This window comes from Macaca nemestrina, chromosome 2, assembly GCF_043159975.1.
Source record: "Macaca nemestrina isolate mMacNem1 chromosome 2, mMacNem.hap1, whole genome shotgun sequence".
NCBI classification, from domain to species: Eukaryota; Metazoa; Chordata; class Mammalia; order Primates; family Cercopithecidae; genus Macaca; species Macaca nemestrina.
The window spans coordinates 53200653-53215563 of record NC_092126.1 but is presented as its reverse complement, the minus strand read 5'-3'; the positions used below and the strand labels follow the sequence as shown (position 1 = coordinate 53215563).

Genomic DNA, 14911 nt, shown 5'->3' with positions numbered 1-14911 from the left:
AATGGAGTGAACCCAGCAGGCGGAGCTTGCAGTGAGCCAAGACCACACCACTGCACTCCAGCCTGGGAGACAGAGGGGAGACTCCGTCTTAAAAAAAAAAAAAAAAAAAAAAGACAATAATGAAAATAACAATAATAAGCAATTAATTGATAAACAGCAACATATAAACTGAGCTAGGTGTTTTAAACTGATCAGGGGACTTCAGCTTTCCTCATTTCCTGTCCCCACCCCCATATGATAAATCAGGCTTCATTTGCATATGCTCTTCCCTTAGTTTGTAAAGCTTCTTCTCCGTATCTCTTGGTGGAGTTCTCTCTAACCTTTGAGGTGAATGACAAGTAGCCAAAAAAAAAAAAAAAAGATTTCCAAGTGGCATTAAAAAAAAAAAAAAAGGCATAAACAAAAATTTAAAATATGTCCCCATCACTACAGGACTTGATTTATCAGCAGTTCATGCTAAAACCTACGCAACAAAATTTTTTCCTCACCAATTCCAGGCTGCTTGTCAATATTCCTTCCCTCCCACCAAAAACATTCATAGAACTCATTTATTTTAATTATCATTCCAGTGAATGGTGTAGCGTCACCACAGAACTCAGGAATCATCTTTGACATCTCTCACTTCATGCCACCTCTTTTTCCCCACAAACATATAATTCATCATTAAGAGCTGTTAAATTTACCACATAAAGATCTTTCAAATACGTCTCTTTCTATTTCTACCACCTCCTTTCTTTTCCAAGTTCCATCATCTCTTGCCTGGACAACTCCAAAAGCCACCCTAAATGGTTTCCCATCTATTCTTTGACTCCTGGAATGTCTTTTCCACAAGGAAACCAAATGGTCTTTGTTAAGCATGGCCTGCCAGACCCTCAAGCTCTTAACGGCACCTTCTTTTAGGTCTCTGAGGTCAGTAGGCTTAGGCTTCTCTGGTGAAACTGTGGTCTTTCCTACTATAAGAACACTGCACGTGTTACTCCCATTGCCTGGAAAGTTCTCGCCAAATAAATCCTATCCTTCGAATCTCAGTTCAAAGTTCATTTCCTCACGGAAACCTTCCCTGATCCCGACTAGCTATCTCTCATACCACCACATACATAATCTTTATTCACAGCACTTAACACAAATTGAATTTTATGTGTGTGGTCAGTACATGGATTAATGGCTGCATCTGCTCTTGCTGTGAAGTCCATGAGAGTACTGAATTGAATTCTCTGCAGGAAGCAAAGTGCCTGCACAGAGTAAGTGCTCCAATATCTGTTGAATATGCAAATATCAAGTCTACAGTAAAGTAAGCAACATGATCTCTGTAACTCACAATTTCTCCAATTCAGCATTTTACTACTAATCTTGATGAGTATCAACATCCAAATCAGCCTTTGGTCTTTATTTTCTTGCTGTCATACTATGAAAGCCAAGGCTGAGTAGTTGTAAATTTAAATAAAAATCTGTTTTTGTAACAGTTTTTCATTTACCTCTTAAAACTATATTTAGAAGTTGGCTGTCCTAAAATTACAGCAGTAGATTCTCAAATTAACAAAACTTTGAAAATCCTGCCATATTCTACTTATGTTTTGAAATCTCAATTTCATTTAATCTACTATTCTCAGCAAATCAATTGTCAAATGTTCAAGTAAATATTAACTGTAATGGGTTGTAGCCAATAATCTCTTTAAACTGCAACTAATTCAATGATAAAGATTTGATTACATGTTAAATCACAGCTACTTGTGAGGCTGAGGCAGGAGAATCGCTTGAGCCGGGGAGGCAGAGGTTGCAGTGAGCTGAAATCCAACCACTGCACTCCAGCCTGGGCGATAGAGCAACACTCTGTCTCAAAAACAACGGAATTTTAAGCTCTGATTAGAGAACTTCCTTTTTCTATGTTAAATGTTAAATGTCCAAATAAGTGGAATAAATTTTTTCCAAGTATGAAGCCAATATAATCAAAAGTTTATCTAATTATATTGCTCAATCGATATAATAAACCAAAGACTCAGATACACAAGTAATACTATGCCAGTCTGATAGGTTCTTGAGATGGTCACATCTTTAGCATATTTAGTTCCTGGCATACATCAGGTATTACACACAGCCTGGGCAACATGGCAAGACCAGGTCTCTACAAAAAACACGAAAATTCCGGGCGTGGTGGTGCGCATCTGCAGTCCCAGCTACTTGGGAGGCTGTGGTGGGAGGATCATCAGAGCTCAGGAAGTCAAGGCTCTGTGATCATGCCACTGCAGTCCAGCCTGGGTGACACAGAGAGACTCTGTCTCAGAAAAAAAAAAAAAAAAAAAAAAAAGGAAGAAAGAAAGGAAAAAAAAAACGAGAATAGGTAAGTTACTCTACAAGGTTGATCTCTCAGCACTGTGTTGCTATTTTGTTGACTAACAATTGCAAAAGTGGTACAATTACCAGGTGAGATATTGAGGTATAGTTATTTTTGATAAAGTACTCATGATCAATATGAGGGGAAACAATCAGTTGAAATGAAGGTAAAATAGTTCTCTTTTGACTGTTAGCAGTGGTAATTAATGAAAAACTGCATTTTATAATGCTGACTTCAAATGGAATTTTAAAATTCTCACGTTTATCCTCAAATGTATTAGCTTCCTGTCCTTTCTCAAACAAACTTGCAAATTAATGTCAAAAGATTCTAGCAAAACCAGAAATCCAATATTCACTTTACCACAAACAGATTAATCTATGGAGGAAAAAGCAACAAACAACAAGCTAAGGTGATATGTATTTGGTGGGTCATATTAATAAAGTTATTTCCCATCTACAGATTTTAAAAAATGATCTCTGGTGGATAGTGTCAGAAAAATAAAAATAAAAATAATTTTTAAAATGGAAGTATTTTTGTTATATAACATGCTCAGGGTGACTGTAAAAGAAAATTATTAGGCTTTTGGGACAGGTCTGTACTTAAAAACAAACAAAAACAAAGTATCAAAAGTTCAAGTGAAGTACTTACTACTTTTTTTTTTTTAAGTTTATTTGAAGGACTGAATGCCCTTCCCTACGTTTGTTTACACATTTTGAAAACCTTGCTATGAATAGCGTTGGTGGAAGATACACCTGGTAAATCATTGTGACAAGTGTTCCAAAACAAGCAAATGTAAAAGTGATATTTTGGAAAAGCAAAAATGCAACCAAGAGATAAAGTAGGATACAGAAAAATTATATTAATTTGAAAACTGCAGTTTTTAAACTACTTAAATCTGTAAGTATCACAACACTTAACAATCTTTAGGTTGGTAAAATGATTACTACCTTCTAATTTAAAAATTAAGGAAAAAAGTTAATGGTTAAACCATCCTCCCATTTGCAGTATTACATGAAAGATGATATATTTCAGGCACATAGTACACCGTACAGGGAGGTTTTTTGCTTCTTTTTTTGAGACGGAGTTTCGCTATTGTTGCCCAGGCTGGAATGCAATGGCGCGATCTCGGCTCACTGCAACCTCCGCTTCCCGGGTTCTAGCGATTCTCCTGCCTCAGCCTCCCAAGTGGCTGGGATTACAGGCATGCGCCACCACACCAGGCTAATTTTTATATTTTTAGTAGAGACGCGGTTTCTCCATGTTGGTCAGGCTGGTCTCGAACTCCCGTGGTCTCGAACTCCCGACCTCAGGTGATCCGCCAGCTTCGGCCTCCCCAAGTGCTGGGATTACAGGCATGAGCCAGCGCGCCAGGCCTTGTTTGTTTTTACTCAGAAGAAATTGCAATGTTTTTAGTTTTTACTCCAAAAATAAAGTCTCACCATCTTATTTTCTAACTCAAACATCACCTTAAACTGATTTTTAAAAATTATTTTAAAGATTTGCTTGGTGTTCAGTGAGTAAGCAAAAAGCTAGTTGGAGAAGTAGAAAATCTAAACTTTAATATACTAATACATGAAGTTCTTAAAAGAAGGGTTTAAGTGAATGATGGCCAACACCAGCATTCCGATGTATCAGGACTCTGATGATTTACTAATCTGGCTATCCTGGGATGGTCAGTTTATCCTGAGAAAATGTCATCTTTGGGGGTTTAAGATTCTCATTTCTATAATTTTACAATTTTGGTGTTTTTTCCCCCAATCTTTGGAGCTTTTCAATCCCCACCCGCAACCTCCCTTACCGTATAAAAGGCATCATTGCCCTGTTCCTAACGATTAGGTTAAAAACAAAATCATTTAAAGAACACTGTCGAAAACTGCCGAGATCTTTTCTGTGAATACACAAGACAACTGAAAGGTAGAACGAGATGCCAGAGCAGGCAACTCCTGGGAGGCAGGTGAGGGGTGAATGCGAGCGAACTGTCAAAGTTTAGAAGAACAACGTGCTCCTTTTCTGACACTCTGGAAATGGCAAACAGAACCAGCATCCCCAGACCTCCCCTTCACGCCCTCCAGCTGTCAGACGCCCCATTCGCAAACTCAACAGTCCCCCCAGCAAGTCCTGGAGAAAAACGGCGTCTGTCACTCCCGGATCCTCTCCAACGACCCGAATTAACCTTCACCTAGCCAGGGAGCGAGGCCGCCCAACATACCCCGGAAAAGCAGGAAAAGTGAACTGAGTGACAAATGCTTGGCGCTCCTCCGCTGACGCGGCGCCTACTCATCCCCATCTCCGCAGGCAGTCGGGGTGGCTATGGCGTGACGCCGCCGACAGGTCCTCCGTACTAACAGGTGTCCCCCCGTCTTCGCCTTTCAGCGTTTAACCTTCTCGCGCCCTCTTTCCCCACTCCCACTGTTCTAGGAGGCAAAAATCAAGTGAGCAGTTGTACCTGGAAAAGGAGGGCGGCCTGACCGCTCTAAAAGGGCCCGCGAGAAGGCTGGCTGTGGAAGGGCGCCCGCACCGTTCTGCGAGGCCAGCGAAGATGCAGCCAGCTAGGCCGCGAAGCCGGGGCCTCGCGTACCCAGCGGCGCCGAGCACAGGCCCGGCGGGGTGGCCGGGGCCCACTGCACATACTCACCAAATCTGGAACTTGAGCAGCGGCCCCGTGGCGTACTGCATCTTTAATCTCTTGCTGGGCACGCCGCCCAGATTGGCCGAGGCCTCGCTCCGGACCATCGCCGACGCCGCCACTAGGAGAAGCAGCAGAAGCCTCATCTTAATTGAGCCAGCCGCTTCGGCCGCCCTCAGACTGAGACTGCAGCCAGCCCAAAGCCCAGGCGCGAGCTGCTCCCCACTGCGCAGGCGCGATCAGCCAAGGTCGGGGGAGGGGAGCAGTAATGCGCCTGCGCGGCCCGGCGCCTGCGCGCACTACTGGAGTGAAGAGCCGACTCGTTTCACTGTCCTGACTCACCACCATCTTGGTAGTGTGCAAGACTCTGGGACGGCATAAGAAAGGAAGAGAGGGAGCAAAGGAGCTGGTGGGGTGTCACAGGGCCCATGTATGAGGCAGATTTGAGTTCTATATCCAGTTTTGCAATTTATCCATTTATCTGCCTGAGACACTTGGAAACACCTACTTGACAGCCCTGATTCAAGTGTTGGCGGATAGGAGGGAGGAGACTCCTGACCCTCAGAATGGTAATGCTGAAATTTTTGGGGTGCCCTGTTTATGGCCTTTTCTTTGATCTTACAATATTGCTTTCTCCTAAAAGAATATTAAGCATAAGTTTTAAGAAACCTTTGAACAATTCCAAACGTATATTATACAAAAATAGAGTAACTACCTTAGCAAGCTTTAACAGTTACTAACATTTTGACGTTCTTGATTTGTCTATATCTCTAAACACTTCTTCCCTTCCTGGGCATATTTGGAAGCAAATCTCAGACGTCATATCATTTCATCTCTATATATTTAAACACGGTCTCACTGTCACCCAGGCTGAAGTGCAGTAGCATGATAGCTCACTGCAGCCTCACACCCCTGGGCTCAAGCAATCCTGCCTCAGCTTCCCAAGTGGTTAGGAACACAGGCACAGGCAACTATGCCTGGCTTACAATTATTTAAGCACATATCTCTAAAAAAGAACTATTGTTTGAAAAAAAAAATGACCACAGTATCATTATCTCACCTTTAAAAAATAGTAATTGCTTAGTATTAAATAGTGTTCAAATGTCTCAATAACTACTTATTTCCTACTGTTCATTTGTTAAAATAAGAATCAAAATTAAATTTATACATTGTCATTGGTTGATGTGTCTTTTAGAACAAGTCAAAAACTTTTAAGACCAGGAACACACCAGTAATTGAACAATTTTGTTTATTATTAATTGCAGCAAGAGGGATGCTATGGTTTGAATATATCCCCCGAAAAGCATGTGTTGGAAATTTAATGCCCAATGTAACAGTGTTGGGAGATGGGGCCTATGGGAGGGGTCCACCCTCATGAATGGATTAATGCCAATTATGAAAGGACTTGAATGGATTAATGCCAATTATGAAAGGGCTTAAGGTTTCGATTTCTGTCTATTGCTCTTTCACTTTTGCACTCTCCTGCACATTTACCTTCCTCCATTGGACGACAGAACACAAAGTCCCCATAAGATGTGGAGCCCTTGATCTTGGAATTTTCAGCCTCTAGAACTGTAAGAAATAAATCTGTATCTTTATTAATTACCCAATCTCAGTTATTCTGTTATAGCAGCCCAGATGGACTAAGACAGGGGAACGCACACCACGGGAAACCATGAGAAGACTCAATAAGGAGGTGTTAGGATCTGAGGCTTGATTGGATGATTTGGAAAATGGAGCTGGGGTGCTGAGTGGTTCTTTTATCAGAGGTGTTCAATCCAGAGTGACTTCATCTTGAGTAGGGACTAAGTAAAATGAGGTGGATACCTGCTGGGCTGCATTCCCAGGAGGTTAGGCATTCTTACTCACAGGATGAGATAGGAGGTCAGCACAAGATTCAGGTCACAAAGACCCAGCTGATAAAACAAGATACAGTAAAGAAGCCAAAACCAAGATAGCGACAAAAGTGACCTCTGGTCGTCCTCACTGCTCATTATATGCTAATTATAATATATTTGCATGCTATCTCCTTTACTGCTTATTATATGCTAATTTAACACACTAGCATGCTAAAGGACACCCCCACCAGCACGGTGAAAGTTTACAAATGCCATGGCAACGTCTGGAAACTACCCTATATGATTGAAAAGGAAGAGGAACTCTTTATTCTGGGAAATTCTTGCCCTTCTCCCCAGAAAACTCTTGAATAATTCACCCCTTGTTTAGCATATAATCAAGAAATAACCATAAAAATAGCCAATCAGCAGCCCTCAGGGCTGCTCTGTATATGCAGTAGCCATACTTGTATTCCTTTACTTTCTTAATAAACTTGCTTTCACTTTACTCCATAGACTTGCCCCCAATCCTTTCTTGAGATCCAAAAACTGTCTCTTGGGGTCTGGATCAGAACCCCTTTCCAGTAAAATTAGATTTTTTTTTTTTTTTTTAAGACATAGTCTCACTCTGTCTGCCTAGGAAACCAGCCTGGGCAACATGATGAAACCCTGCCTCTACAAAAAATTTAAAAATTAGCTGGGCATGGTGGCACACACCTGTAGTCCCAGTTAGGAGACTGAGGTGGGAGGATCACCTGAGCCAGGAAGGTCGAGGCTGCAGTGAACCCTGATGGCTCCACTGCACTTCAGCCTGAGTGACAGAGTGAGACCTCGTCTCAAAAAAAAATAAGATAATGGGTGGTACAGCTAGCCATAAAATGTATTTAAAAAATTGCCCCCAGGCATCAGGGGTGGTGTGACTGAAGTTCCATACTCCTGTTTCCCTGGACCTGATAAATTTTGCATACCTTGCCAGGCACAGTGGCTCACGCCTGTGGGGAAAAGAAAGAGATCAGCCCGCTACTGTGTCTATATAGAAAGAAGTAGACATAAGAGACTCCATTTTGTTCTGTATTTGAGATGCTGTTAATCTGTGACCCTACCCCCAACCTTGTCCTTGCAAGAGACATGTGCTGTGGTAACTCAAGGTTTAATGGATTTTGGGCGTGCAGGGTGTGACTTTGTTCCTAGAAAAGCTAGGTATTGTCCAAGGTTTATCCCCATGTGATAGGATGAAACAATGTTGCTAAAAGGTTTATCTCAAGGCACAGGATTTTCCTTTAAACTTATTCATGTCACAGATCCTTGTTCTTATGTCTTACTGCTAATTTCCTCCCTAAAAATGATCCTATTGTCCTGCCACTCCCTTATCTTTAAGATGGTAAAGATAATTATCTATAAATACTAAGGGAACTCAGAGGCCGGTGCCGGCGTGGGTCCTCTGTAAGCTGAGCGCCCGTCCCCTGGGCCCCCGCTTTTCTTTCTCTATACTTTGTCTCTGTGTCTTATTTCTTTTCTCAAGTCTCTCGTTCCACCTAACGAGAAACACCCACAGGTGTGGAGGGGCAGGCCACCCCTTCAACGCCTGTAATCCCAGCACTTTGGGAGGCCGAGGCAGGCAGATCACAAGGTCAGGAGATCGAGACCATCCTGGCTAACACGGTGAAACCCCATCTCTACTAAAAATACAAAAAATTAGCCAGGCGTGGTGGCGGGCACCTATAGTCCCAGCTGCTCAGGAGGCTGAGGCAGGAGAATGGCGTGAACCCAGGAGGCAAAGCTTGCAGTGAGCCGAGATTGTGCCAGGGCACGCCAACCTGGGTGACAGAGCGAGACTCTGTCTCTAAAAAAAAAAAAAAATTTGCATACCTTATATAGCTCAGGCTACTCAGGTATTTTCCTTTCCTCGGGTTGAATTGTTAAAGCAGCAGCAGTCCCTCTTCGTGACCAAGAAAAGGAATGTTTGGTGTTTTGTGGGTAGCACAGTGACCTGTTTTTGGTCTGAGCTTAACAAAATTAAATATCTTTTTTTTTTTCCTTTTGCAATTTCTTTCATCTATATATCTCCCAACCTGCCTCTTTGTCTCTTTTTCCCTTGCGACTTATTTGCTGAAGAAACCATGTGTTTGTGGGTTTTGCTGCTGATTACAAACTCATATACCGTCCTTTTTTTTTTTTTTTTTTTTTGAGACAGGGTCTCGCTCTGTTGCCCAGGCTAGAGTGCAGTGGCGCCGTCTTGGCTCACTGCAAGCTCTACCACCTGGGCTCAAGGGATTCTCCCACCTTAGCCACCTAAGTAGCTGGAACCACCATGACCTGCCTTTTTTTTTTAAAAAAAAATAAAGATGGAGTCTCGCTATGTTGCTCAGGCTGTTCTCAAATTCTTGACCTCAAGTGATCCTCCCACCTTGGCCTCCCAAAGTTCTAGGAATACAGGCATGAGCCACCGTATCCTGCCATGGTGTACATTAATATATATCTCTGTCCTGTGTATTCTCTGTAAATTAGTAGTTACATCTAGAGGACTAGACACTTTTAAGTTTAATCCTTTTGGCAAGACTATAAAGAAGGTTTTTATCTTCATAATTTATTTTAAAAATTAGACGTAAGTACAAGAACAGACACAGAATGATTATTGCCATTTAACATAACCCTTGCAAATAACAGATGGTAAATTGGTACCAACATGATTATAAACAAAAAGCAAAACTCTGGCACTAAGATGGCATGGTAGTATTGATACTGGTGAGCTAGGGAAGATCTCGAAACGCTGGTGGGACCCTTACCCTGGTTGTTGTCCAGGCTCTTGATGCCATCTCGGGAAGGAATTCAACAAGTCAGAAAATAGTGAAAGTGGTTGGGAGTGGTAGCTCATGCCTGTAAACTCAGCACTTTGGGAGGCTGAGTGTGTCCATTTCAGTATCAAAAGTAAGAAATAAGATACCCCATACAAAAATTGATTAGCAAGCTCAATTATCTTGTGGTGGCTTCTTCATAATAAAAATATAATAATAATAATAATAATACAGTGGATACATGTTTTTCTCAGCATCTATTCCTTCTTCTGGTAATGGTACCTCAGTTTCTCTTCAGGGGACCAGCAAGACCCCATTGCACACAGTCTTGGGACTACCACTTGAGGTACTCAAAACATTCCCACCAGAGGTGTACCTGTGTCCAAAGCCAAAAGGTATTGAAGCTGATTAATTCTAATAGAAGAACCCTAAGGAAAGTTCTAGACCCCAAACTACTCTGGGTATTATCTTCTCCAGGGCCTCATTCTTCATCTTTTCCTTTTACTCTATGAGCTACCACACATTTTGTTTGCAAACCAAGAACCCTAACTTAGAGCCCTGCATCATCTTGGTTGATTCCTGAGAGGAGAACAGGGAACAGAGTGGCTCAGGAACAAAAACGGGAGGGAAGTTATTCTTATTGCATAAGTAACTTTTGCATTTTAAAATTTTGTGCTGTTGTCATGTAATACTTATTCAAAAAGTAAATCAATGTTTTAGAATTCAATGAAAAATAAAGTCCTTAACATAGAGTGTTAAAAAATTGAATTATGAAACAGTAAAGTGTTATCACATTATTATTTGTGTATTTTTTAAAGTACATAAAAAGGAAGACATGGATCAAAATGTTTTGCTTGGATATATTTCCTGTTAAACATATGTTATTTTGGTAATAAGGAAAAAAAGATAGTTGAGCATGGCGGCACGCACCTGTGGTCCCAGCTACTTGGGAGGCTGAGGTGGCAGAATTGCTTGAGCCCAGGTGTTTGAGGCCACAGTGAGCCATGACTGTACCACTGCACTCAAGCCTGGGTGACAGAGCAAGACCCCATCTTAAAAAAAATACCAAATAGGTCAGGTGCAGTAGCTCATGCCTGTAATCACAGCACTTTGGAATACTGCAGAGGGGAGGATCACTTGAGTCCAGGAGTTCAAGGCCAGCTTGGGCAACATGATGAAACCCTGTCTCTACAAAAAATACAAAAATTAGCCAGGCATGGTGGTGCACACCTGTAGTCTCAGCTACTGAGGAGGTTGAGGCAAGAGGATTGAGTCAGGGAGTTTGAAGCCGCAGTGAGCCATGATCACACCACTGCACTCCAGCCTGGGCTACAGTGCAAGACCTTGTCTTAAAAAAAAAAAGAAAAAAAAAAAAAGGCCAGGCGCGGTGGCTCATGCTTGTAATCCCAGCACTTTGGGAGGCCGAGACGGGCGGATCACGAGGTCAGGAGATCGAGACCACCCTGGCTAACATGGTGAAACCCCGTCTCTACTAAAAATACAAAAATTAGCTGGGCGAGGTGGCGGGCGCCTGTAGTCCCAGCTACACGGGAGGCTGAGGTAGGAGAATGGCGTGAACCCGGGAGGCGGAGCTTGCAGTGAGTGGAGATCGCACCACTGCACTCCTGCCTGGGCAACAGAGCGAGACTCCATCTCAAAAAAAAAAAAAAAAAAAAATAAGAAAAATTTACAAAGGAAAAATAGAGAAGTGGAAAACAAAAATCTCCTCAGTTCTTGGTGGCTCCTAACCCAGAGCCAGCAGTCTTGGTGTGATTGGCCACTACCTCTTCCTCTTCTAGGGAACAGGGGGATGTCCAGAAACAAACTAAAGAGCTGCTTATAGGTCAGAGGGAGGTGGAATTTTAGTACCTTCTATGCAGGGGTGGCATTATGGGTATGTGACCTATGCAGTCACACAGGACCCTGTAGTTGGTTTAATGCTCTGTTGTCACAGCTTTGACATTCTTAATAATTTTGAACAAAGAACTTCACATTTTCATTTTGCATTGGGCGCTGCAAATTATGAAGCTGGTCCTACTTCTATGCCCAAGGCTGATCGCTACTCTACCACCATTAATATTACCAAACTGTCCATTTGAAATTCCTTGAAAAAGTTTTTCACTGCAGTGTTTAAAATCCAAATGTCTGCCTGAACTTTGTGATCTAAATGTGTTATTTCAATCAATAAACTATGAGCCAGGCATGGTGGCTCACACCTGTAATCACAGCACTTTGGGAGCCAGAGAAGGGAGGATCACTTGAACCAAGGAGTTTAAGAGCAGCCTGAGCAACATGATGAGACCCTGTGTCTTAAAAAAAAAAAAAAAAAAAAAAGTTATTTTTTGAGACGGTCTTGCTCGTTGCCCAGGCTGGAGTGCAATGGCACGATCTCGGCTCACTGCAACCTCCGTTTCTTAGGCTGAAGTGATTTTCTTGCCTCAGCCTCCCAAATAGCTGGAATTACAGATCCGCACCACCATGCCCAGCTAATTTTTTTTGTGCTTCGTAGGAGAGAGAGAGTTTCGCCATGTTGGCCGAGCTGGTCTCCAACAGCTAGCCTCAAGTGATCCACCTCCCCCGGCCTCCCAGAATGCTGGGATTACAGGCATGAGCCACCACACCTGGTGTATAACTTTTTTTTAAATTTAATCAGGCATGGTGGCATGTACCTGTAGTTCCAGCTACTCAGGGGGCTGAGGTGGGAGAATCGCCTGAACCCAGGAGGTTGAGGCTGTACTAAGTCATGATCATGCCACTGCACTCTAGCCTGGATGACAAACTAAGACCCTGTTGCAAAAAAAAAAAAGGTGTGAATGTATTGTCTCAGATATGACTGGGGGAGTGGGAGAAGAGCCACAAGCTAGGGACTTCAGTTTCCCTAAATGGGGACCAGATGTCCCTGCTGGGAAGAGGGAAGAAGATGCAAAAACAAAACAGAGTGGGCACAAAGATTCTCTCCAGTGAAATCACAATTCTAGGATTTGCTCTTTAGCTTCAATGAACATAGTCAAACAAAACTGTGCCTGGAAGTAATTTTGCCCAATAGTGTAAAGGCAAAAACCTCTGCTTTGCCAGGCCTGAGACTCTAAAAAATACAGCTGACTTTACTTTAAAAAAGAATTTAAGTCCTAAAAGGTTTGTGGATGTATTCCCAATCATATAGTGCCTGATTTGCAACTACTTCTGGGGTAAATCCCTGGGTTACCCATTCCTGGTTATCCGTTCCTCTCACTTCAAGAGTACTTATTCCCAACTCTCCCACTCAGTCCTCAAAAAAGAAACTGAGGTGGTGTCCTGGATGATGGCTCCCACTTAATTGCAAGGTCTCTCCCTCACTGCCCCCTTTCCTTCTCTCTTTCTCTGTCCCTCTTACGTATATCTCTTTCTCCATAATGCCTTTCTCTCTTTCACTCCTCATCTCCAGTTTTTGCTTAATGATCTTAGAAAAATCTGTTTTCTTTCTTTCCCTTCCATCATTTTGTTTGTAAACGCTGGATTACTTCAGTCATGGTTAAGCTTGAGAATGGTGAATTTTATACCAGGGAAAAGAGAAGATAAGCTTATATAAAGAATCAGTATCTAAAGCACAAAAAGCATCCTTGGGAATCTCCTAAAAATTATTTTCCCATACTTTTTCCTTCATTTTAATCTGGTTTTTCTAAAATAAAAAAAGTATTCAAACTTTCAACAAGAACTTTCATTCTATTTTCTTATTTCTTATTCTGGCATTAATTTTTAAATACTACATAGTTTTTTAAAGAAAATTTTTGGGAGTTGTAGGTTCACAGCAAAATTGAGCAGAAAGTACACATTTCACACATACCCCCTGCATGTATAGCCTCCCTTACTATCAACATCCCCCACCAGAATGTGACATTTGTTATAAAGGATGAACCTGCCTTGACACATCATAATCAAAGTCCATAGGTTACATTAGGGTTCACCCTTGGTGTTGTATAGTCTATGGATTTGGAAACATGCTTAATGACACATATCCATCATTACAGCATCATACAGAATATTTTCCCTGTCCTAAAATATTTATGCTCCCCACTAATACCTGGCAGCTACTGATCTTTTCATTGTCTACATAGTTTTGTCTTTTTCAGAATATTATGTAGTTGAAACCATACAGTATGAAGCCTTTTCAGATTGGCTTCTTTCCATTAGTAATATGTAAGTTTTTTCTGTCTTTTCGTGGCTTGTTGGCGCAGTTTTTTAAATCCTAAATATATTCCATTGTCTGGATGTATCACAGTTTATTCACTCATTAAAGGACATCTTAGTTGCTTCCAAGTTTTGGCAATTATAAATAAGTTTGCTATCAATGTATGCAGGTTTTTGTGTAGACTTAAGTTTTCCACTCCTTTAGGTAAATACCAAGGAGTGACATGCTGGATTGTATGTTAAAAGTATAATAATAAACTATACTTAGTTTAGTAAGAAACTGCCAAACTGTCTTCCAAAGTGGCTGTACCATTTTGCATTCCCACCAGCAATAAATGAGAGTTCCTGTTGCTCCCAATCCTCATTAGCATTTAATGTTGTCAGTGTTTTTGGTTTTGGCCATTCTAATAGGTGTAAAGAGGTATTTGACTATTGTTTTAATTTGCATTTCCCTGATGATGTATGATGCGGAGCATCTTTTCATGTGGTTATTTTCCATCTATATATCATCTTTGGTGAGATGTCTGTTAAGGTCTTTGGCCCATTTTTTAATCAAACTTAACTTCATATATTAAACAACTTTTACATATTTTTAAATGAATTTTCAACTTTAATATATAAAGTTGTTTGCTTACTGTGGAGTTTTAAGATTTCTTTGTATATTTTCGATAATCCCTCTTTATCAGATACATCTTTTGCAAAAATTTTCTGTGGCTTCTCAGTCTCTTGAAAATTTAAGTTAAACTTTTTTTTTTTTTTAATGAGCCTATACTCAGTTTTTGCATTTAAGGGTTTCACAGGCTCACCTCAACACCAATGACAATTTACAATATTCTTTCAATGGGAAAACACAGTCCTCTTTGCAAATAGTTGACTTATAAACAAACTGTTGGAACGTGATTCATTTGCACCAATAAGAGATCACTATCACAGAACAAGTTTAGGAGGACGGTGGCAGTAAGTCTAATGGAAAAAGGCTAAAGAGGGTTAAGTTTGACAATGAGAAAAGACAGACTGGACAACAGTGTAAGATCCTGTCTCTAAATAAATAAATAAATAGCAGTAATCTAGGCTATTAAAATGGCAAGTTTTAAATGAGTGAACATATTTTCCAGTTATGTTCTAAAATTTTGAATTCCTCATTAATTTCCCTATA

The 14911-nt window shown here is 41.2% G+C and overlaps 1 protein-coding gene across 1 annotated transcript in view; it reads right to left on the bottom strand.

Moving 5' to 3' along the window:
• SELENOT (selenoprotein T) overlaps nucleotides 1-5168 on the bottom strand; it is a 33567-nt gene extending 28399 nt beyond the window's left edge. The window contains exon 1 of the mRNA XM_011710901.3: nucleotides 4968-5168. Coding sequence (XP_011709203.2) covers nucleotides 4968-5104 — 137 coding nt within the window. The 5' untranslated portion in view covers nucleotides 5105-5168. The remainder of the gene's footprint in view (nucleotides 1-4967) is intronic.
• Between the last annotated feature and the right edge of the window lie 9743 nt (nucleotides 5169-14911).